Source organism: Lepisosteus oculatus, chromosome 4, assembly GCF_040954835.1.
Source record: "Lepisosteus oculatus isolate fLepOcu1 chromosome 4, fLepOcu1.hap2, whole genome shotgun sequence".
NCBI lineage: Eukaryota > Metazoa > Chordata > Actinopteri > Semionotiformes > Lepisosteidae > Lepisosteus > Lepisosteus oculatus.
Window position 1 is genome coordinate 36392921 of NC_090699.1, and position 23358 is coordinate 36416278.

At 39.4% G+C, this 23358-nt stretch overlaps 2 protein-coding genes across 7 annotated transcripts in view; one reads left to right on the forward strand and one right to left on the reverse strand.

Annotated features, from left to right (window-relative positions):
• col17a1b (collagen, type XVII, alpha 1b) overlaps window positions 1-20052 on the forward strand; it is a 44510-nt gene extending 24458 nt beyond the window's left edge. The window contains exons 29-57 of one of the 2 annotated variants that reach the window (XM_015347494.2): window positions 211-273; window positions 730-765; window positions 1087-1158; window positions 1587-1613; window positions 1956-1991; window positions 2482-2517; window positions 3176-3256; window positions 3560-3595; window positions 4433-4525; window positions 4932-5000; window positions 5368-5409; window positions 6071-6133; window positions 6417-6476; window positions 6713-6739; window positions 7185-7244; window positions 7555-7617; window positions 8163-8216; window positions 8584-8697; window positions 9008-9127; window positions 9810-9875; window positions 11242-11361; window positions 12292-12390; window positions 14379-14525; window positions 15209-15349; window positions 16378-16542; window positions 17171-17338; window positions 17942-18022; window positions 18728-18799; window positions 18891-20052. In XM_015347494.2, coding sequence (XP_015202980.2) covers window positions 211-273; window positions 730-765; window positions 1087-1158; window positions 1587-1613; window positions 1956-1991; window positions 2482-2517; window positions 3176-3256; window positions 3560-3595; window positions 4433-4525; window positions 4932-5000; window positions 5368-5409; window positions 6071-6133; window positions 6417-6476; window positions 6713-6739; window positions 7185-7244; window positions 7555-7617; window positions 8163-8216; window positions 8584-8697; window positions 9008-9127; window positions 9810-9875; window positions 11242-11361; window positions 12292-12390; window positions 14379-14525; window positions 15209-15349; window positions 16378-16542; window positions 17171-17338; window positions 17942-18022; window positions 18728-18799; window positions 18891-18937 — 2258 coding nt within the window. In that variant the 3' untranslated portion in view covers window positions 18938-20052. The remainder of the gene's footprint in view (window positions 1-210; window positions 274-729; window positions 766-1086; window positions 1159-1586; window positions 1614-1955; window positions 1992-2481; window positions 2518-3175; window positions 3257-3559; window positions 3596-4432; window positions 4526-4931; window positions 5001-5367; window positions 5410-6070; window positions 6134-6416; window positions 6477-6712; window positions 6740-7184; window positions 7245-7554; window positions 7618-8162; window positions 8217-8583; window positions 8698-9007; window positions 9128-9809; window positions 9876-11241; window positions 11362-12291; window positions 12391-14378; window positions 14526-15208; window positions 15350-16377; window positions 16543-17170; window positions 17339-17941; window positions 18023-18727; window positions 18800-18890) is intronic. The other variant, XM_015347495.2, reaches the window with a different exon arrangement.
• A 96-nt stretch (window positions 20053-20148) lies between these two features.
• Window positions 20149-23358, reverse strand: part of slka (STE20-like kinase a) — a 43084-nt gene continuing 39874 nt past the window's right edge. For 4 of the 5 annotated variants that reach the window (XM_069189181.1, XM_069189185.1, XM_069189184.1 and 1 more), the window contains one exon: window positions 20149-22947. In XM_069189181.1, the coding sequence (XP_069045282.1) occupies window positions 22801-22947 (147 nt within the window). In that variant the 3' untranslated portion in view covers window positions 20149-22800. The remainder of the gene's footprint in view (window positions 22948-23358) is intronic. The other variant, XM_069189183.1, reaches the window with a different exon arrangement.

Genomic DNA, 23358 nt, shown 5'->3' on the forward strand with positions numbered 1-23358 from the left:
TTGCCTCCAAATTTGATTCTACACGAGATACAGCCAGAATCAAGACAATAACCTTTTCCATTAAATCATTTGCATGATGTACCAAACAAACCTTGCATCAGAATGATTATCTAAACACGGATGTGAGGAGGAAAATGTGTTGCACAATAATGTTGCTTCACTGGGAGTTCGGCTGAGCTCTAAAGGAGCTGGTGGTCTTTTTTCCCTCAGGTGACCCGGGACAGAGAGGGCTCCCAGGACCAACTGGAGAGGCGGGACCTAAAGGATCTGCTGGTGAGTAATGCCAAGGGCAGAGGAAGAGAGAACTGAACCAATACTGAGAGCACAGAGTCTGGGCCAGCCTTTCATACAGTACCTGCATGTACAGTATGGCTTGACTCTACATTGCAGTGTTTTTGTTTAATTCTTGAACTGCTTCAAACTGCTAAGAAGAATACTTCAAAAGCAGTTTAAATTTAGTATTTTTAGTAAATAACTGAACATTTAATGAAATAACTGTACATTTAGGAAAAGAAAAAAAACATCATTATGCTGAAAACAACTACATTATATCTGATTTGCAACAGCTCATACAGTTAATTTAAACTTTGGTGCAAGTTCTTTGAATTAATGTAAGGAGGACAGTTAGTACTTACTATTCACAATCACAGCTAAATGGTGTGAAATGTCTGTGGTTTTCTCTGGATTTTTTTCACAATTGTATTTATTTTTTTTGTGGTGTTCACACAGGTCTCACCGGTAACGATGGACTCAAGGGCTCCAGAGGTAAAGCACAAGTTCTGTTACATAGAGCATCATATTATTAGGTCTTAAAAACAAAAGTACCACAGCTGACTTGCTCAGATAGGAACTGCATTGCCAGGTGAGCTGTGCCCACAGTAAGGGACACTGATGTTTCTGTCTGCTTTTTAGAAAATTTAATCATCGGTGTGTCAATGTGTTACGTTAAAGGTGTTTGACTTTATGCTTAACTCCTCTAGATGAAAATACACCTGTGTCAGACTTGGTTTTATAAGCTTACTGGAAAAATCTCAGCATTCTGAAACATGAACACAGCTTGATGGGCTTTTAAAATACATCATGTAGGTGACCAGGGACCAATCGGATTGCCAGGAATCAGAGGACCATCAGGCCCTCCTGGAGATGTGGGCCAACCAGGTACCAGCTCGTCTCATTGGGTGTATTACTGTTTTCAGCCCAAAGGCCCCACAAGCCTTTGTGTGTGTTAAGGTGTTACTGTACAATTGAAATAAACTCCACACATACAGTACATAAACCATCCTTCAGCCAGCTTTGATTGAAGATTTGTGTTCATTGACTTGGTTGCAACCTTTTTTTAAATCTTTTTAAATTCACTTTTTTTAATAGTTCTACCAGCAAAGCAAACTGATCTGACAGCATCTAAAGTCAAGCTCTAGCTGAGGAATGAAAAAGGAGTTACTCTGAAGCAAACACAGCCATGTGTATATTTTGACCGATTGAAAATGTCATAACCACATGAGACAATAGTTTTCAAGTTCTATAGCAGTACTTTGTTTTGTGATTTCAAGAATCTGTTTATTGATACTGCTTTCTTTCCCTGCCAGGCCTTCCTGGATTACAAGGACCACCAGGTACATAAATACACATAACAACAGTACACATAAGAAGTGGGAATGGTTTCTACCTTGATCTTGACAGGGGTTATTCCTCATCACATGTTATGGTGGCCAGACATGTAAAATATATGTGGCTCAGTAAGATCATCATTACCAGATTAGCAGATTAATATTCAGAGTGATCAAGTGTACAGAGAAGGATAATGTGGATAGATTTTATAGAGTAAAGAGTGCCACTAACACACTGTACAGTATATATACAATAGCACATTGCCATGGAAAATCTTTAAATTAAGGTTAAATGAGTACTTCAGGGTTGATGTTTCTAAGAATTCTGAAAATGACTTCTTGCTGCAGGACTACCAGGAAACCCAGGCCAGCCCGGAGCTAAAGGTAATGTGATTATTAATGTAATTACTGTATTTATATGAGTAATTATTGCTGATTATTACTGTTGTTAGTGGTGGTAACATTTTTGTAGTCTTCTAGTGAATTTACTGTGGCTTATGAGAAATTATCCTTTGATGTCCAAAATTATTCTATCAAACTCATTTCTTTAAAACAAATGCATATTTCTAATGATACAGAAAATGTTATATGTTCAATGAGGCCAGAAACTTGTGTATAATAGTCAGGCTAATCTTAAATTCTTAATACAGAATGCCATAATGGGTTTTTTTAAGTATGTGTGTCATGAAGCTGTGGCTTATCAGATGACCAGAGGTCTTGAATAGACAAACAATTTTTAACTGGGAAGTGCACAGTGCTTTCCTGCTGTCCATTGTTAGCTGGTTTATCAGTGAAGCACAACAATGTTATTAAGGCTGCCAAGGTCAATGTCAGACTGGCTGTGATATGTGACTAGACTGATGCTTTCTTTTAGGCGATGCGGGTGAACCAGGCAAAGTCATTAATGCAGGTAAGAAAAAAGGTCTGCTTACCACCAGCTTAATTCTCATCTTGCTAACTAGAAACATCAGACGTCAGAATTACTGTGAGAGGAGAAACCATCACCTTGACACATGGAGAAAATAATAAACAGTACTTAAATCTTACTTCATAATTGTACGGACAGAACAGAACCCGCAACAGCGTGGGGCTCAGTTCTGACGATCGAGAACACATGGGCATGTTTCCCTTTCGCTTCATAAGTGATGAAGTGTTCTTGTGACTCTAAGTAGTTTTTATGCTCCTGTGAATCCATTTCATCATTCTCCACAGTGGCAATATGAGAATTTGCTGTATTTGCCCTATTGCCAAATGTAGCTGGTGTAACTTTTTTTTTATTTTTAAATGCAGCTTTACAATTATGATGATGATTATTATGCTTCACAGCTACTTTAAAAATCAGATTAGTCCCTGTACTTTAACAGTGGAATACAGAATTTGTTACATATGTTTTTGTTATATGCATTTTTTTTAACTGATGCACTGTTCAGTAATTAGTGTGGTGGAAGTGAGGGCTCATGTCTTAGGAATACGTGGTTTGTTGTCCAGCCATGTAGCAGTTAATGTAGCTTCGGGAATGGTCCAGGAATGTTAGCTCTGATTTTGAGAAGCTCCTGACTTTTTTGCAGCGGGATCTTCCTCTGTGGCTATCCCAGGACCCCCAGGGATCCCTGGACCTCCCGGACAACCCGGTCCCCCAGGACTGTCAGGTGAGATCAGGACTCGTCTTCACACGCTGAGACAGAGACCTTGAGTTTGTGTCCAGCAAACATCACTCCATTCACCTCAGTTACTACAATGTACTTTATGTATACAGAATTGTGCAAAATAGTTTGGGGTTAAAAGAAGAAAACAGATTCCAATTACATAGATTCGATTCAGATTATTCATATAGTAACTGGATCCCTGGTCTGTGCGGTGGCAGTTTGATAATTTATTATCAAATTTTATTTAATTTTACTTTTATTTTTTATTCCTCCCCAAAAAACTCTGTTGTACTTGTATCTCTGCAGGTCCCATTGGTCCTGCTGGACTTCCAGGACAGCCAGGTAAGTAACTCATGTCCATTAGATAGTGCAAATGATAAGACATGCTGGAATAATAATATAATAATAATTCCTTACACTTATATAGTGCTTTTCTGTACACTCCACTCAAAAATCTTTACGGTTAATGGGGACTCCCCTCCACCACCACTAATGTGCAGCCCCTTCCTGGATTATGCGATGGTGGCCATAGTGCACACAGTATGCTCACCACACATCAATTGTGGAGGAGAACAGAGTGATGAAGCCAGTTCATCACTCATGATTGGTAAAGGCCAACGGGAAGTTTTTCCAGGATGCTGGGGTTACACCCCTGCTCTTTTCGAGAATGCCCTGGGATTTTTAATGACCACAGGAGTTAGGACCTCGATTTTATGTCTCATCTGAAGGATGGTGCCTTCTTACACTTCTTACTGGGGCATTAGGACAAGCACAGACAGCAGGGTGATGTTTGCTTCGCTCTATCATGAACCCCCTTTATGGTGCTCTGAATGAGGTGTCAGGTTTACATTGCATCCAGGAGATTCTGCGTCTACTATGAGCACATTGTTGAATGTCCAGTTTTTGCTCCTTTAGAGAGAGAGAGAGTTATGCTCTTCATCTGCGGCTCTAGGCTGCAGAATTTGGTAGTATTATGCACACCACAAACAAAACACAGCCCATCTGGACCCGTTAAGCTACTAAAAACAACCTCTGACTAAAATACTTTTTTGTTGAGGTCGGAAAAGAAAATGACTGCAGTGTCCTACACTGAGAGGGTGGCCGTGTCACTGAGGTGAATAAGTCAGAAGTGAAAATAAATGGATACAATGTCAGTACACTCCTCTTTGTTTTCTTAAGGTACTAAGGGTGTCCAAGGAGAAAGAGGCCCACCTGGAGAGCCTGGGATCACTGTGGAAACGTCACGCAGGGTTATGTTGTCAAACACCGAGAGTTAGTGTTCATTTACTTTCTACCTGCAAATCTAACCAGTACAACTGCTGGGTTGATGTTTCCTTCCTGGTTAAAGGATACAAATTTTACTAATTATATTCCTTTCTTTACCAATTTTGACTATTTTTGTACTTTGTTTTGTATTTTAAATTCGACCTAAATTTCAAAATCTTGCACTTTGGTTTTTCCAGAAGAGGTTTTTTACTTTTCCATGTTTTGTATTTAGAAACGTATTTGTAGTTCCAGTGACTGCAGCAAATCTGAACACCTGATATTTTGTTTAAAAGCATTTATTATACCTACAGTACCTCAACTGTATTCAGATTCCTTGTACCAAGGCATGATGTAAACCATTTGTAAATCATTACATAAGAGACCTGTCCTGATCTAATGTTTCTTTCCCCAGGGCAACAATCAAGCTCTGATACTGTTCTTCAGGGACCCCCAGGGCCACCTGGGCCTCCAGGACCCCCAGGTAACTTCATCTGTAACATGGTCTAGGTTATTACACGCTGGGCGAGGGCAAAGGCAAGTGAGGGTTAAAGCTTCATTCTTGCTGAAATAAATGCCATTCAATAAGTGACATTCAAATGATAATTTATAGCTCCGCATGTACTGTAGCAAAATCTAAACTTTCTCTTTCACCTGTACTTAAGCACAGTTCAGATTTTTCAGGTTAAAGGAAATTTCATGCAAAATAAGTAAAAATTAACCATTTACAAACCTAACCAGAAATCTGCTGCGATCACATTAGCAGTAGCTGTGCCCATTTCAGCACTGAATTTCAGCTCATTGACTGGAGAAACATGAAGATATTTATAGAGCTCTCTTCTTTCTTTCAGGCGTCTCTATTCCAGGTCCTCCTGGACCCCGAGGAGAGCCAGGTAACTGGTTAGAACTCAGGGATGCACCCTGAGTAGAAGGATGTCCGTATTTAGCTCTTAATTTTAGGCAGGCTGTAGATACTAGTGTTTAAAACAGTAACTCTAAGCTACTTTAAGATGAGGCATTAAGCTTTTCTCAGATCCGGTTTAGTGCATGTGTATAGCTATCCAAACTGTACTACAATTAGGATTCTTCCATCCATGTCTCTTTCCTCAAAAATCATCTTTACGTAGAATAAAAACACCAAGTGTATTGAAAGTGTTTTTTGAGCATTGTAGACATAGTAAATCTGGTTTAACCTGCTTGGCTGAGGGCCAGTCCCCTGGACATAACTGTATTATGAGGAGACTAGGATTCCCATGTGGAGCATGGAGTGACAATGGGGAGGTTGCAAAGGTAGAGCAGGGATGCAAAAGATGAAAGCAAAGGAAAAAGGGGCTTGTAAATATACAGTATGTAGTAGTTTTTCATGGTGTGAGGAAATTACGTCAGGAATGACTATATTTTAGGACATTTTGTCTCCTGTTATTCCTCCAGAACTGTTGTTGTGAACTGTAAATATACTGTAATATTCCTTTACCCTGATGCCTCCCTAGCTGTGAGATTCAGCTGTGATGAGTCCTATATCTGCATTATATGTCCTATATTGTTTCTCTTCAGGCACTGGCAAACCTGGACCTGCTGGTCCCAAGGGAGAGCCTGGGAGCTTTGTGCCAAATTCAGGTGAGCTCTTTTTACCTGCTTTCACCATCTTCACTCTTCTTTCAGGAAAGGACATTTCAACAAATCTCATGCTCTTGTCATGTCATTTCTCGGGAGAAACATGCTGTATTATATTATCTGCAATTAGGTTATCTGCAATATTAATTAATAACTTTATTTTTACTGTAAGATTATTTTGGGTTCTGTAGATGTGGTCATTAATTCTTAATGAAGGGCTTTCTGATTCTGACTTGTACAGTGGGTTTTCATCTCTGTGGGCTCATTTCTGTTTTGTGCTGTTCAGGAACATTCTTTGCTGGGCCTCCTGGGCCTCCCGGACCTCCTGGGACCAAAGGAAATGATGGTAGGAGCAGAGAGTTCATGCTGTGTGCACTTACACTACTGCCTAAGTTAGGAGACTACAGGCACTGAAGAACATAAATGGAGGAGAGAAGATGAAAGACCTATTTTTCCATCAGTTGCACACTTGATTTCCAGAATATCTTAAAGCCTCTGAACCACACTCATCTGACCATGACAGTTTATACAGTATATATGCTTGTATGGATGTCTTATGTGATTTATGCGTTATTCTTGCAGGTGACCAAGGACCCAGGGGATACCCAGGTAAGTCACGCCCTGCTTCATAAAAGGGTGCTCTCCAGGGTGTCTTTGTAAATGAGAATTTGTTCTCAACTGGCCTAGCTGGTTAAATAAAGAATGAATTCAACCTTAGGCCTACGAACTGTGCAATCATTGTACTATGACCTCTTTTGTTACCCACTATTTACTGAGATGGCCAGTGGCTACCTTTGCTGATATCTCTTGAATAGAAAACAAATGGAAATGTCCAATAATTTGTGCTTTCAGTCACGTGCAAACTGATATGTACAGTATGTGTAAAGGTGACCCCAGGTCAGGGCATGTCAAATCGCAGATGTGACAGGAGGCTGGCAGTGTTGCTGGCTGTTTCACACTTGACTGAAGTGTAAGAGGTTCTGAGTGGTTTCAATGGTTGGAATGGAATTGTATTGCGTGACAGAATGTTATTACTGTTGTGTTAATTCCACAGGGGAACCTGGTCAGCCTGGTCTACCTGGGAGCCCTGGCAGCCCTGGGGATGCTGGGATAGGTGAGCTAATGAGATCTAGGAGTATAGAGGAGTTCTAGAATTATGGAAACCCTTTTGTTCAGTCAAATGTTTCTCATCGGAAACTGCACTCTTCAGAAGTGAGGATGACGGAAGATCAAAAAAGCAGTATGAGTAGAAGGCTGTGTGAGCAGCAGGGCTGATGGGAATATTATTAAATAGTGTAAAAGAAATGGGGCCTGAGATAGATGTGAAAGACCTACTGTTGTATAACACCCAAAGAATTGAAGTTCATGCCACTAACATTGGCTGTATTTCAGTGTTTTTAGTGCTGTCTTTTTCTTGACCACAGGACTTCCAGGACCTCAAGGCCCTCCAGGAGCCCCAGGACCAGAGGGCCCCAAAGGAGATCAAGGTATAGACACAGAGCCCCCAAATCCCCTACGTTTTCTTTTTTTTCCAGAAAAATGCTTTCACTGCTTATGATCTAGTGATTAGTGACAAATCACCTCTGGCCTGTCTGTATGTGGGGATATTAGTAAGAAAAACTAATAGGTGTTGGTATTGGCATTATTGAAATTCAGCTACCCAGTATAATACACTATATTTTCAGAAATGTAAAAGAGTTAATGTTAATAGAGGACATTTGCAAAATAATATAAAGCCAGAAGTGTTCTTGCTTTCGCTCCTTGTTTGCTTCTGCTAGATTTGTTGTGCTCCTTCTGAGTCGAGCTCTTCCTGGTCGTCTTCAGCAAACTGTTTCTGGCTCTGACAGACCCTGCCACATGCTCATTTGTCGTCAGGTCACACCACAGTAACCCTGTGTCTTGTCCTCACTACATGAGTGGTTAAAGGCCACTATGCATTAATAGCTTTTACAATCCTGTTGTGTACCCATCCCTCCTGTTGTGTATCCTTTCCCTCATTGTGTATCCTTACTCTCATTGTGTACCCCTCCAGGTGAAGCTGGAGTTCCTGGAGCTCCTGGAATTCCTGGCTCCACAGTCTCCAGAGGTACAGCACCTCCCAACACTGTTTGCCCGTATAGGGCAAATGTGTCATTTGTGAAGCACAGGATTGCAGATTGTTGACAGTTACCATTTCTTTGTGCTAATGCACTGAAGTAAACCCAAAAGGAATTGCTTCACTTGTTTTAATTGTGGTATTAAAATGACATGCTTCCATGTAAGTGATGAAACCGACAGTATGACCTAGATGAAAAAAGACACATCCAGTTTTAAATATTTAATCTGTAGTGGTTTTTAGTCTGTGTTGCCTTTCCCTTTTAGTTCCTACTTCTTTTTTTTCCTGAGATAGGAAGCCTGTAACTGTGGAGGCCTGTCTTATGAACCTCTTTGTTTTTTTTGCTTTTTTTGTACAGGTAATGGACGAGCCTATCAAGGCCCTCCTGGGCCACCGGGGCCCCCTGGGCCTCCAGGCCCTCCAGGTTCGGGTGGAGCTGATGTTCGTGGGTACATCGCAGAATACCTTCAGAGTAAGTGGACAAAAACAGAAGAATGGCAACACAGAAAATTTTGTCAGACCCGATTGCATTTTTGAAAAGCCATTTGCCTTCACAAAGAGGTCCTGAGGGTTAGAGATGGTTTTTCAAAGGCACTTCTGACAACACATCAAAGGAGCTGATAAGAGCTGTTCTGTCGTCATGTGCCTTGTCCTCCTTTATTGTAACGCGGAATACTCCACTGACTTGTGTTTTGCGAGGAAACTCCAATGACACTGGTGCTCTGATGTCTTCTGCTGGGGTAGCGTGTGAGTGTGGTGACTCAGGTGTGGTGTCTTCACAGGTGATTCTGTCAGGGGCTACATGGTTGGGCCCCAGGGCCCACCTGGACCACCTGGGCCTCCAGGAGCTGGTCCGCTGTCAATTGATGAGGTGGCCACTCAGGTTATTGCCTACGTACAGAGTGAGTACTGGGGGAGACCTGGGATTAGTGAAATGTGGAGCAGCATGCATTATTTGCTGAAGAGAGGTTCCCTCAAATAGTCTCTTTGATTACCTCTAAGATTATGGTTACATGAATATTATGTTACAACTCTGATCTAAATTACAAAGCTATGGGTCTTTGTCAGAAAGCCTCTAGCAAACATAAACCTGACATCAGAAGCCATCCATCAAAATGTGATCAGTTCTGGCTTAAACCAGCGCTAAATCACTTCACTACTTCATAAAACACTTGTGTCATAATCTTACAGTATACTTTATAGAAAAGGAAATATACACTTCTTAAGATTGAACTGTGAGTGATGAATCACAGGAGGAAACAATCTGAATAAACACAGAGAATGGTAATTTAACAGCTTTTGCTTATATTAATTATATATATGATATATACAGGGTATAGTGATATTAATATATATCATGATTGTTGAAAATGTTCTGAAATTGAAATAATAGCACAATCTGCCATATTTAAGAACAATCCTCATGTATCTACAGACCTTGCAGATTGCTTGCATGAGGACATTGGGTTGTGGGACCCAAACCCATCTGTGCATCTGTTCTAATATTGTTTATTACTGTGTTCCTCTTTCGTGGGACCCTGTGCATCTGTTCTAATATTGTTTATTACTGTGTTCCTCTTTCAGATGCTGGTGGCCTGCCAGGGCCTTCAGGGTCTGTTTCTGTCAATGATATTCTGGCTGTGCTACAGAGTGAGTAGCCATTAAAAAGCATGCTGCATTAGCAGGAACTGAAAAAGTGCATTCTTATTATATTTTGTCGTAATGCACATCAGGAAATTGCAAAGTCTGTGCAACTCTTTGTGTAATAGACTGTCTATGGTACTTTTAAGGAGTCTAATTGCTAACTGGAGATTAGGTTTGCCGATGACACGACAGTGGTGGGCCTCATTAACAATAATGATGAGTCACCATACATAGAGGAGGTGGAGCAAGGAGTGGACTGGTGTACAAACAAAAGGCTATCTCTTAATGTAAATAAAACAAAAGAGATAATCATTGACTTCAGGAGGGCCCATGCTGATCACTCCCCGCTGTACATCAACGGCTCCCCTGTGGAGACAGTTAGAAGCACCAAGTTTCTTGGTGTACACATTACAGATGACCTCACTTGGTCCCTCAATACCACCTCCCTAGCCAAGAATGCACAGCAGCGTCTATATTTCCTGCAGCGACTGAGAAGGGCAAACCTTCCTCCGCCCATTCTTACCACTTTCTACAGACGGACCTTGGAGAGCACCTTGACCAGGTGGATCACCGTTTGGTTTGGGAATTGCAACGTTGCAGACCGCAAGACCCTGCAACGAATTGTGGAAACAGCTGAAAACATCATTGGATTCCATTTCTGTCACCTATCACAAACACTGCTTACACAGGGCCTCCAGTATAGTAGATGATCCCTCCCATAAACCCTTTGCCCTCCTACCATTAGTTTTAGTAACATGCCCCTTAAGTGATGTGAGGACAACAGGGACAGGCAAAATGACAAGCTGTGTTCTGAACTGATTACCCAGAAAGCCGTGGGTAATATCCGCCCTCTTTTTGTCACTCAACCAGTTGATGGAAGGCATTTGGCCAGGTGATGATTTAAAAACCAGGAAGCTGAGGCTTCCAGAGACACAGGAAGAGTCTTCTGAGAGAAGAGAACCCTGTGTGGGATTGTGAGTTTAATGGGATGTGAGCCCCAGTCTGGGAAGTTGAAGGAGCTTGTGAGGAACTGGAAAGTCTGTGTGACATGTTCAGTTTTAGAGTTTGTGTTATAGTGAAGGAATCGGAAGATGTTAAGTGCGAAACTTAAAGAAGAGCTAGGCTTTTGTTTTGCTTAGGTTTTAGTTCACTGTCCTGTAAATAAACAGCACTTGTTTTGTACATTAGAGCTGCATTTGTGTCTATTTTCCTGGATCTGCCTATAAAAAAGATATTTTGCTATGATGCCTGGCCCCCTGGGGAAGTTAGACTACAGTAGAGACAGCATATAATCCCACCCTGCTGTTACTTTAAAAAGAACACAGTGACAATGAACATGGAAGCAATGTGATTCCGCTGTGCTTGTGTCCAGGGGAGGATGTGCGGCAGTACCTGATGGGTCCCCCAGGCCCTCCTGGACCTTCAGGCTCTGGGGACCCCGGCTCTTACAACCTGCAGGAGCTGGCCTCTCGAGTCGTCAGCATCATGTCCGGTAGGGGCAACACTTACACACATAGCTAGTCCAGTGGTGGTGTGGTGGCTCTGTGGACAAGGATCTGTGCCTGTGGCTGGAAGGTTGCCGGTTCAAATCCCGCAGCCGGCCCAGGAATCCTCCAACGTTGAGTCCCTGAGCAAGGCCCTTAACCCCAACTGCTCCAGCGGTGCCATATAAATGACTGACCCTGTGCTCTGACCCCAAGCTTCTCTCTCCCTTTCTGTGTGCCCGTGTGTCTGATGGAGTGCAAGCTGGGGTATGCCAAAAGACAAATTCCTAATGCAAGAAATTGTATATGGCCAATAAAGTGATCTGATCTTAGTCCTGAAGTCTCCAACATTCAGAGCTCCCACACCGCAACACTCCCACAACAGCCCCACTTTCGACTACTACTCTACTGCTGTAGAGAGGGGAAAACTAGGACTTACATCATCTTCATTCTCAAGGAGGAAACAGCATGGATCTAAAATTCATTGTACCACTACATTAAGAATGAAAACTAGAGTTCTGTCATAATGTTTGTCTGCTGTATATGGATGTACAGGATGTACCTTGTGGAGGCAATTGCTAGTAATGTAATTAGAAAAAAGGTTTGTTATATAAACTCTGAGTTCTTTTATGTTGAAATGGGAGAATTATGTTTATATTAATATATTTATATTGATTCATTTATAGTTTGAATGTAAAGAGGTTCTGCAGAGCATATACCTTTGAAGTTGAAAATTCACTTTGAATTTCATTTTAATCTTAGGGTGCCAAATAAATTCCTGATGGCAACAGGGCTTTTCAATGCTTTATTGAGATGAAGCCTTCGCTAACTTCAAATTATTTGAGAGTGTCCCTAAATGACGGAGCTTTGCTGAATCAATGTCTGTTTAAACACTGTGCTCTTGGCTGTCGGCTGATGCCAATTTCCCCTTTTCACAGAGATGGGAGTGAGAATAGGTCTGCCGGGTCCCCCTGGGCCTCCTGGACCCCCAGGACTGCCAGGATCGACATATGGAGACATATCAGCCATACTGCAAAGTAAGACACGAGAGCTGTGCCTTCTGTCCCACCCAAGACACGGTTTGGAAATACCATCTTAAACTGCTCACTTTCCCTAGTTCCAGTAATGGTCAGCTCCATTTTTAAAGGCCTTTTTATTCGTATCTGATAAAGACATGATCTGATGATTGATATATTCTGATCTTATTATTCGATCTGACATCCTACCCAAATAATCATTCTAGCTAAGTAATGAAGATAAAAGAGAATGAAAACCACAGGAAAAAATGATAAAATCTTGCTTTCACTGGCCAGCTTCAATGTGGTATTATAGACAGCAGATATCAGGTGTGATTTAACCTGTTAGATTTGCATTCTGGAGTTATGAGGTAAGATGGTCTGGATCTTCCAAACAAGATTAAACAGAATTTGTCATCATGGTTCTCATTCACACAGGCTATTCTGATACCAACATAAAATTTTAAAATGTGATATTCCTTGAGGATTTTGGAACATACCAGATTTTATGATACAATGGCAAATTAAATGTATACTGGTGAGATTGAAGAATTAACATGGGACTTGATTCTTCTTCATTTCCATTCTTTTATGGTTGCTGGTATTGTCTGTATTAATGAGAAGCCATTTTGAAAGATCCTGAGGACACCTGTAGCAGGTTTAATCTAAGCGTAACTGTTGTTATTCATCACTTCCCAGGTTAAAATTAAGTTGTGATGATTAATGTTAAGTTATGTAGCTATGTTATACTTGCATTTTTATCTCTTTGAAACGTTATTGTATTTGATGCTGAATCAAGGAGGAAGGTTCAAGGTTCATCTAGAATTCTTGAAACCAATGTTGTCAAAAATACTACAATGGAAATCAAAGCCTTGGTTTGTCAGTCTGTTCTTTCTTGTTCCAGAAAAACAGCCCAAGGTTGTTTTTCCTTCTCTTTTATGTTGTCTAACTAAACATGGCTTCCTCATGTCTTAACAATTTCACTGCTATGGCACGTCCGTCCTGTCATTTGCTAAGCGTCTGACAACTTTAAATCTTAAATCCATCTTAAGCACCTTTTTGTACGCACCTCATCCATAGTCTTTTGTAGCAGCTGATAAATATTGTATTAGAGATGTGCAAAAAATATCTATCTTCCCAATTCCCTAATTGGGCACATTCAAGGACAGTAAACCCTGAAGAAAAATGTATTTGTATTCTCTTAGCACAACTGGGTTGAGTCCACAAAATCTCACATAAAATCAGGCATTACCTTCCTTTTTACGTGTTTGCACAACTCTAATGCTCGGTACAATTTCTGCTCAGAAGTTCAGTCGTATTTGCCCTTGAATTCTGATCCTCCCCAACCCTCCTATAATCCGGGCAAGACGCACAGACATTCTCCCTTCTTGCAGCTTCCCTACACCTTCAGTTTCCTGCTGGCTTCATCTCATGTGCATCCTGGTTGTAAAAAACGCTCTCCCAAACCCGGCTGAAGATGGGACGCTCTGTTTTGGCGACCATCCCACAGTTAACGAGTGGTTATCAGAATGGCAGCTCAAGCTTTGAAGGAAATTCTTTAATTTCAAGGTTTTGCTGAATAAAAATCATTCCAGGGAAGCAAAACTTAAGAAGAAGAAATACCAGACTGTTCAGCTGCCCTAAGATGTTCCCAGATTACATTTCATCCTAAAATCAAATTCGGTTTTCTCTGAGGCCAAACATACAGTACATTTTCTAATTTGACAATGAAGTCTTGTCTACAGGGAAAATAAGGACTAAGCACTGAGGCTAAGCATGTTTCACTTGTCCTAAATCAGGGTAATTAAAAACACTTAAGAGTTCATTTATAATCTCTTAATGCTAAGGACATGCCCTTCAAGTATGGACGTTGAGGTCAATTTCTGATAGAAAACAATGCAATGATACCCTAGGCACAGTGCACAGAGGTGCTGTGTAAATACCAGAACTCTTGCATGGTGGTATTTACACCGAAAGTGTGTTCTCTCTCTTGCGTTCTTCTTCTGAAGACTCCGAGTTTCGTGGGATTGTTGGGTCACCAGGGCCCCCTGGACCTCCTGGAAGACAGGGCCCTCAGGGGCCAGTTGGTCCCCCAGGACCAGCCACTTTTAGTGGCTCAGGCTACAGGCTGGAAGACATCAGAACCTACCTGCACAGTAAGCCTGGCTTAACACTACTTTGTTATATTGGACAGAGAAGCAAGCTTATTGGAATGATGGGGGTTATTCTGAGTGAAGTACAACACTGTTAGAAAATGTCCTGACTAGCTTTTGATTTCCTGTTTTTCTCTCTTCTTTGGAGGTCTCCTGCTTTGTTTGTACTCGTGTTTTTGTTGCGTTTTGTGTGGTGGTAGCATCATAACCCCTTGAATAAACACTACTAATAAAATACTTCCAAATGAAACTGAGTAACACTGCGACCACCCTTAAACCACATCTAACGCTACGTCATGGATAGCTGGCTTCTGTCACGATTACTGTAATTTACACAAAAACTTAAAAATGAAAATATAACCCTGTGACAAGTCATCAAAGCTGTTATGAATGCTACGTTGTGGAATTACATGACTGCAGAATATATTATTAAATGCCACAGGAAAGTACTTTGAAAAAGATGCTATGTAATGATTTGTGTCAGTTTTTGTAGCAGAAGGATAAAGATAAATATCTCAAAGAATGCATAAGGCTGTTAACCAATCAGATACTGCATTGATATTCCCTGTATAGTTAAATAAATAGATACACCGCATTCATATATAGCCATGAAAGTGGTTGCTTCACACTTTGAGCTCCTGGTGTCGCTGTCACATACTGCTGCTGACCTACACCTCTTTCGGCAGATGTTGGGTTCAGTGGCCCCCCTGGTCCTCCTGGTCCGCCTGGCCCTCAGGGACCTCCAGGAGTGTCTGGAGGATTGGTGTCGTATGCTGAGAACACGCAACGAGACCGCTTCCGCACAGAGCTCATCGAGTACCTCACCAGTGAGTGCAGACGTTCCACTTCTCTATTCCTTACAATACCCAACAGCAGTGGGCAGCAGCACTTCCAGCTCTCATAGAGGTGTTGATGTACTGGAGCTCAACACTCTGTCCACACCAACAGTATTCTGGCGAGAAGATGAACATTGTGCTTAATTTTAAGGTCGAGTGGTAGAGTTAGAATTAGAATCGAAGTTGTGCACAGTGATGCACAGTGCAGTTGTAAGTGAGCACATAACAACCATACATTCACTGTATAATAGACGATTGGAAGAGCAGAAATCCAGTTGGTGAAGGTGGAAAAAAAGTACTTGGATGAATCTGTAATGCCTCTTTCAAATACTGCTCTGTGACCCTCCTAAAAGAAAAAAAAAGGATTCTCTCTATAACAATGGATGAGAAAGGTAAAATATGGAACTTGGAGTGTATTGATCAAATTCTGTAGAACCAAGGTTCATTCAATATTTTTAATTCAACATAATAATAATAATAATAATAATAATAATAATTGCTTACACTTATATAGCGCTTTCCTGGACACCCCACTCAAAGCGCTTTACAGGTAATGGGGACTCCCCTCCACCACCATCAATGTGCAGCATCAACCTGGATGATGCGACGGCAGCCATAGTGCGCCAGAACACTCACCACACATCAGCTATCAGTGGGGAGGAGAGCAGAGTAATGAAGCCAATTCATAGATGGGGATTATTAGGAGGCCATGATTGGTAAGGGCCAATGGGAAATTTGGCCAGGACGCCGGGGTTACACCCCTACTCTTTTCGAGAAATGCCCTGGGATTTTTAATGACCATGAGTCAGGACCTCGGTTTTATGTCTCTAAACAAGGACGGTGCTTGTTTACAGTATAGTGTCCCCGTCACTATACTGGGGCATTAGGACCCACATGGACCACAGGGTGGCCCTGCTGGCCCCATTATATACGGATTGCGTGAATTATATATAAAATAGTACAGTATAGAACATGGAATTGAGTTGCAGGCAGAGTCTTAACAAACGTGTTCTGGACAGGTGACAGTGTGCGGAGTTACATCTCGGGACCCCCAGGACCCCCCGGCCCACGTGGATTCAAAGGAGAGCGTGGTGACCCCGGCTACAGTGTGGGTGTGGACAGCCAGTGGTCTGGAACGCTAGACTACTCCACTGTGGCAGTGAAAGTGTCTGACTACATAAAGTGTGAGTATTCTTACCAAGACTAACATATCTTAAGATTGGTAAATTCCAGCAAATCTAAATCACAGTATAGACTTATAGACAGCGTAATATAGACTTTTGTGAGATTTCTAATGGCCGATAACTCATTTTGTTAGGTTTGCTAAACTAGGTATAGCTTTTTATTATCTGCAATGAAAATATAAGACAAAAGCACAAAGTGAAGAGAATTAATGTTTAGGATTTTAATTCCTCAAACGAGACTGAACAGTGACGGCTCTCGTACTGTTTATCAGAGCTTTCCTCCGATACCTTTGAGGAGAAAACTCTTTCAACCCTGAAACCTAAAGACGGTACTTCCCTTTCATTTGTGTCCTCGGGTTCTGCATTCCTTGCGGGAACTGAGTGGCCTTCTTGTTTGTAATCGGCGATAGCTGCATTAAATGGCACACTGTTGACTCGGGTCGTTCTTTGGAATTACATCCTCCATTTTAAAAATATAAACAGTCACTTTGTACTTTAAAGCTGTCAGGTATCCATTCATTTTGAGCTACATCATAGAATCGAGTAATGTTAGCGATTTCTCAGTTGTTGTTGCAGCATGAGGTGGGTTCTGGTAAGAACTACAGCTTAACTGCATGTCCTCTTTCAGCCCAGGGCCTGCTGAAGGACATCTCCCACACCACGAGTGAGCACGTGATTGAGCGTGTGAGTTATCCAGGGCCCCCTGGACCTCCCGGTCCGCCTGGGCTCCCAGGATACAGCCGGGTCATTGGAGCTCATGGCAACGTCACCGCGGACCTGATGAGCTTCTTCAGAGGTGGGACTGCTGGAGAAACTTCATTGCGAGGAATTGTGATATGCTATTCATTTTTGCTGTTTACATTTTTTCTATTTTTCCTGTACTTGAAACCTGTAATGCTGTTTAACTTGAAAGCAGACAGTCCAAATGTCAATGTAAGTTTGACAAAAATGTTTTTAGAAAGTCAGAGAGATTGAGAATGCATGTCATTTACAGAAGATGATAGATTAGAGCTATACAGTGGATTTCTCCACTGCTCATTTTTTTTTTTACTGGAGGAATTCAATAATATAACAGAAAGGCATTTTTCCCCTCTCTTTCACTGGTTAATAACTTTTAAATTATTTTAGTAATCATGATTAAAGCTAAGAAACCCTAGCCCACTCTATATTCTCATTCTAATTGATTCTTGGTGTTAAAATATAAACCATTAAAACAATACCATGATGGTTTCATCCTCTCCACTTCCCTGTTTGTGTGTGCTTGAATAGGATTATTTTAATGGGGGTTTTGTGAAGTCAGTTTAATTAAAAGGACTGTATTGGAAACTGTAAGAGTACCTTTTCATTAAAGGCCTTGACATACAGTAAATATATTTATTTTTTTTCAACTTCATTGCAGAATATGGAACTATTCCAGGCCCTCCGGGTAGGCCAGGTCAGAAAGGAGAGAGAGGCTACATTGGACCAAAAGGAGACCGAGGTACTGTACATTCCCCTTTGGATTTAGTACACATAAAATGAAACTGATATAAACATATACAAATAGATACCTGAAGAGATTTCAGTGATAATTTGCATGTGAACTGGCTTTAAATCTATGATGTAACATTACAGATACTTTCTACTTAACATAGTCCTGGTTAAAATTGTTAGCTACAGTAGTGTATGTATTGGAGAACATGCTAATTAACACTGCTAATCGTGCAGTGTTTGGTTAAAATGTGTCTCCATCATCTGCCAGTATGTAACTACTTCAGATATAAGCCAAGTGACGCTTCATCAAGCAACCATCAGTTTCGGTACTAACCTAGTTTTAAGGCATTTTGATGCAGGCTAGCATGCTGTAGACACTGGCATCCCTCTAAGTCGTTCTCCAATCAGTTTGAGAATTGAGAACCACTCAGAATAATGCCGACAAGATCAGGGATAGTGTAACCATCACTGGAGAGTACTGTTTAATATTATAATATTAACTTATGCCCATACTAGACTGTTGAACATTTTTTAAAGATGATAGTGTAAATTTACAGTATATCTGTTTTCTGGCATGAAAACAATTCCTTGGAAGACAATTTGATCTACTTAATTGTGCTCTGAGTCTCATTTTTCAGAAACAAAACTTCTCCTTCCTTAACATTATAGATCTATTTCAACTGCTGGTAATTTTGATAATCTCCTGTTGCAGGTGAAATAGGCCCACAGGGACTGCCAGGAATCCCAGCTGCTCCGGGCCCCAAGGGAGAAAAGGGTGAAAAAGGTAGGACAGTGCTGAAAACAGTTTGAACATGAGACAAAGAACATTCTGGAAGACATCAAGCTCACCACTGCATTTTTCTTTTTTTTTGTAGGAGAGCGACTTGTCGTCAGTCGGAGAAAGAGAAGCGTAGGTGTTTAAGGAAAACTGCAAAATTCACTTTCTTTTAATTTATCTAAAGAAATTTAGCAGTACTTGAAAACTAACTCTTTGGGAACTGGGAATAACAGAGAGCAACAATCTTACTTGCTTTTCAGCGGGATCATACTTACTGTACATGCAATGCAAGTTTTTCCATTTAATATTTTAAATGCAGTTTTGGGGAGATTTTATAGTATTCAAGTGTTACTTTTTTTTAAAAACAAACCATTTTTTAATATTCAACTTGTTCTTGGCTTAATATTTCATTCTTATTAATTGTATACGCCTAGAAGATAAAAACTAGTACCACATGTAACTGTCCTTAATACAACACCATTTCCTCCACCATTTCCTTACAGGTCTATACTTAACACAAAAACGTATAACATGAATTTGGTTAAGTGTCATATTATTTTTACAAGTTGTTTTACCACACTCTTTAGATCCAAGCAGTATTTGGCGATTGTACCTTAACGATTTAAATGTTTCCAGAACAAAATATTTTGGTTTTTGTGACTAATTTTGTACTTTGTGAAAACGGTCAGTTTACCTGCCCGCTGAAGTCAATAACTTTCAGTTTAATTTGAGAGGTTTGTTGTTAACTTTTTATTTGTAAAATCTTCCCTTCCCTAGATAACTAGGGTAGAACCTATATTCTTCTTACATTCCAATACTTTTTTATATTTGAGCATAAGCAATGTGTTTTTCTCAAAGGTTCTGCACTTGTTTTATTTTATGATGATTGTTTTTGATGTAAATGCCAAATTGTTAACTTGTTCTATTTGCCACAATATATAAATTGGTTTCTAAAACGTTTCAAACCTAAATCCTCATTTTAGGTTTTAAAAAGGTTTAAAAAAGTCTTGGTCAGTTTTACTCTTTGTACTGACACTGCCATGTTACACAAATTTCATAAAACTCATGTATGCAAGAAATAATGGAAATGTATTTTAATATGAAATTTTGAATAAACCTTTTTGTTTAATATATGGTTTATTCTAGTTTAAGTAAAAGATCAAGGAAGTCTTTTTATACTCATTTATTAAATTCTTACAAAACTTTGTAATTAAGGGTGTGTGGGTTGGTGGTGGAGGGATTATTCACATTCCTTTAAAACTTCCTTTGAAATGAACAAATATACTATTTAATGAGAAAAGAATAGCATATATAATCACGTGGTGCAGTTATATAAAAAATGCAATATTAAAATATACAGTAAACATTTTATTTACAACAAAATGTCAATCTACAGAAGCATATTTCTTCTATAAATCACCTGACCTTTAAAATGCAAAAGATCTACATAGTAAAATCATTGAATTTGAGACATTCAGATTATACATCATTGTAATGTTTACAGACTGGAACATAAGAAAATCACTTTTCAACAGAACATTTGACAGCTTGGAGGCACAACACCCATAAGCTCATCACCATGATCTAGTAACAGCAGACACCATCATAGCTCAGGGCAAGCAGATTTAGATGGTCCATCTAGCTGTTTGTAGGTGGCTGCGTTCACAAACCAGACTCAAACGGGACGTTTAGTATTACATGTTAAATTCAAGTAATTTAACAAGGTGTTTCAAGCTACATTTTAAATGCTTTACATGCACTATTAATATATTACCCACAATTCACGGGAAAATCCAGCAGCAAGGATTTTAGATTTAAGGAATAATGTGTCAAATTTAAATTCATTGCCTTTCTTTTCGAGGTGCGAAAAAGTTATTAAAGGTTTACCCTAAATACGGGGGGAAAAAACATTTTAAATGGAACAGATTATTAGGACATTTTAAGTACACCGATCCTATGGATCAAATTGACAAAGCCATGCAAACCTCTTTTGTGTCTTGCCTGAGTCCAGTAATTATTTTAAAGGACTATTAGGGCATGAAGAATGCATTTCTTAATCTGCAAAATGAAATAACCATAGCCCATCCAATAAAGCTTCATGAAAAGAACTAGTAAAATGTTTTATCTATTCATTGAACAAGATACATCTTGTGATATCACCGTATTGAGAGGGACAAACAGCACAAGCAACTAAAGGCAGTTGAACACCACCATTTTAAAAATCTAGTAACATAATCATCAAGAAACAATTTAACTTCAGATTTAAGATCAGATCACATGGTTTTCAATGATGATGAGTTATCAAGTGATAAAGGGAAGATAGTCTCCACAAATGTTTACAAAATCAAAATTGTCAAAATAAAGACCAAAATAACAAATGTGGAAGGACAGAAGCATAAATGATAGCATATCACTTTACACTTGATACAGTGTTGTCTATATATGTTCAGTCTTGTAAAGTTAAGGCTAAAAGCTAGTAACATCTTAACTGCAAAATTGTAAAGTCATTTATATTTAAATAGATACAAAATAAAACATGCAGTGCCCCTCCAAAGTTTAATCACATTTGGTATTTTATTTTCCTGCAAAAGGTTTCCTTAAGTATTTCTTTTTAAAAAAATTGAATTGAGAAGCAAAATTTCAGAAAAGGTACCAATGAACTCTGGGGAAGCAAGTCCTTATTAGAGCAGGCCACAAGCTTGACTTTCTTGTACAAAACTGTTTCATACTGCATATTCATAGCAGACACTGAACACTAGCATGATATGACTAAAAGATTACATTCTTTACATTAGAAAGAAATTCCCCTTGGGTTGTGTGCCATATCTCTAAAATAAACTAGTTTGTCTCCTCACCTTAATTTGTGCCATAAATAAAAGGTTCTCATCTTGTGCATTACAGCAAAGTAACTAACTTCTAATTCAAACAGTTATTTTGTTTTAAATTATAAGTAAAAGGCTTTTTGTTTTCTACACGTCCATGGGAAAAAAAAAGGGTTCACCTTCACCAGTGTGAAAGAAAACTGCCACAGTAGTATATACAAAGAAACAAGTGTTTTAAAAATTAAGCAAAGACATGCATCTATACGGTGAAACAGAACAGTCATTTTGAATAATATTCAAACAGGCAAACAGTATAAACCAGTACTGCTTTGTTTCTCATTCAATATCTTTTGATAGAATTTAATGTATCATTACCAAATGAACACATGAGAAACAAAGTATATAAAATAAATTTCAAGATTCATCTTAGAAATGTGCACTTTATACCTTACCAAAAGTACATTCTTTCTTAAATGTAATTACAAGTATTAGGCCTGCGACAGTACAGAACTAATTCAAGCACCACCTGATCTATTATATATGTATTTTTAGGCTGTATATAACCGTTTATACAATTTCCCAGCTACTTTTAGTGCAAATAACATCAGGGAAATATAAGCAGCAAATATATATTTTTTAAATAATCTTGTATAAAAAGCCAGCTCAAGGGAACAAATTATTTTAGGCACTGATTTTTTATGAGGAACCAAAAAAATCTAATTTGTTGTTAATCACAATGATCAAAACAGTAAACTGCCTGAGCTGTTTTGGAAGGATTAAGTTAAATACTTAAAGTTCAAATAGTGCCAATACGCTGCTGCATTTCAAACTTTTTTCAATTGCTGCCTCAAAACCCATAGAAAAAAAACCCTTCATAACCCATTTCACTTGGATTTATTTTAAATATATTCCACATGGTAAAAGACCATTTTAAAACCAAACTGCAGCCATTTTATACTTCACTGTCGACATGTTGTGGAAAACAGACCGCAGTTTGTAGCCTTTTCTTATTCCAGCAAAAAAGAGGACAAGATAGTGACTTCAAGTGTCTTCAGACTGCACTTCAGATATTTATGCTGATTGTCATCACTGGAGAAGATGAAAGGCAGAAAAGTTTCCATGATGCAACCAGCACCTTCCAGTTTGTGTTCAGGAGTCTGTGTGTGGTTCAGAACATGACGTGGATTAGAATCCTGTGGAATGGACGCTTGGTATAGGGTAGAACTTGGAAATTCGACTCTGTGCCGAAGGGTTAAGGCATTCTGACTCACCACTCATTTTGAAAAACACCTCTTGTTCCTGCAGCTTTCTAGAAAACTCTTCTTCTAGGGCCTGTTGGGATTCACCACACCAGAAAAGGACGGTCAGTTGTGAAGAGCTATTTACACGTTTTAATTGTAAAAATTGACCTTACTAAACTACATAACGCATGCACAAAAATATACTTATAGGAATACATATTAAAATGACGTATCAAACTGATTTTGTTGAAAAAAAGGTCTGAAACGCCCACCCATATATACCACTTAGTGTATACACTGAGGACTGATTTACTTAAAAACAGTTTAAAATTCTAAGTAAATAGCACATGGAATTGTTTTTCTAATAATTCTAAATTTGTATCTCGTTAAAAGGAAAGGAATAGCCAAATAAATCACATTTTAAACACACAAATTAAGATTACAATCCTGAAATGTTATTCAATTCCTAACTATCAAAATTTCTTGTCTTCCGAAATCACTA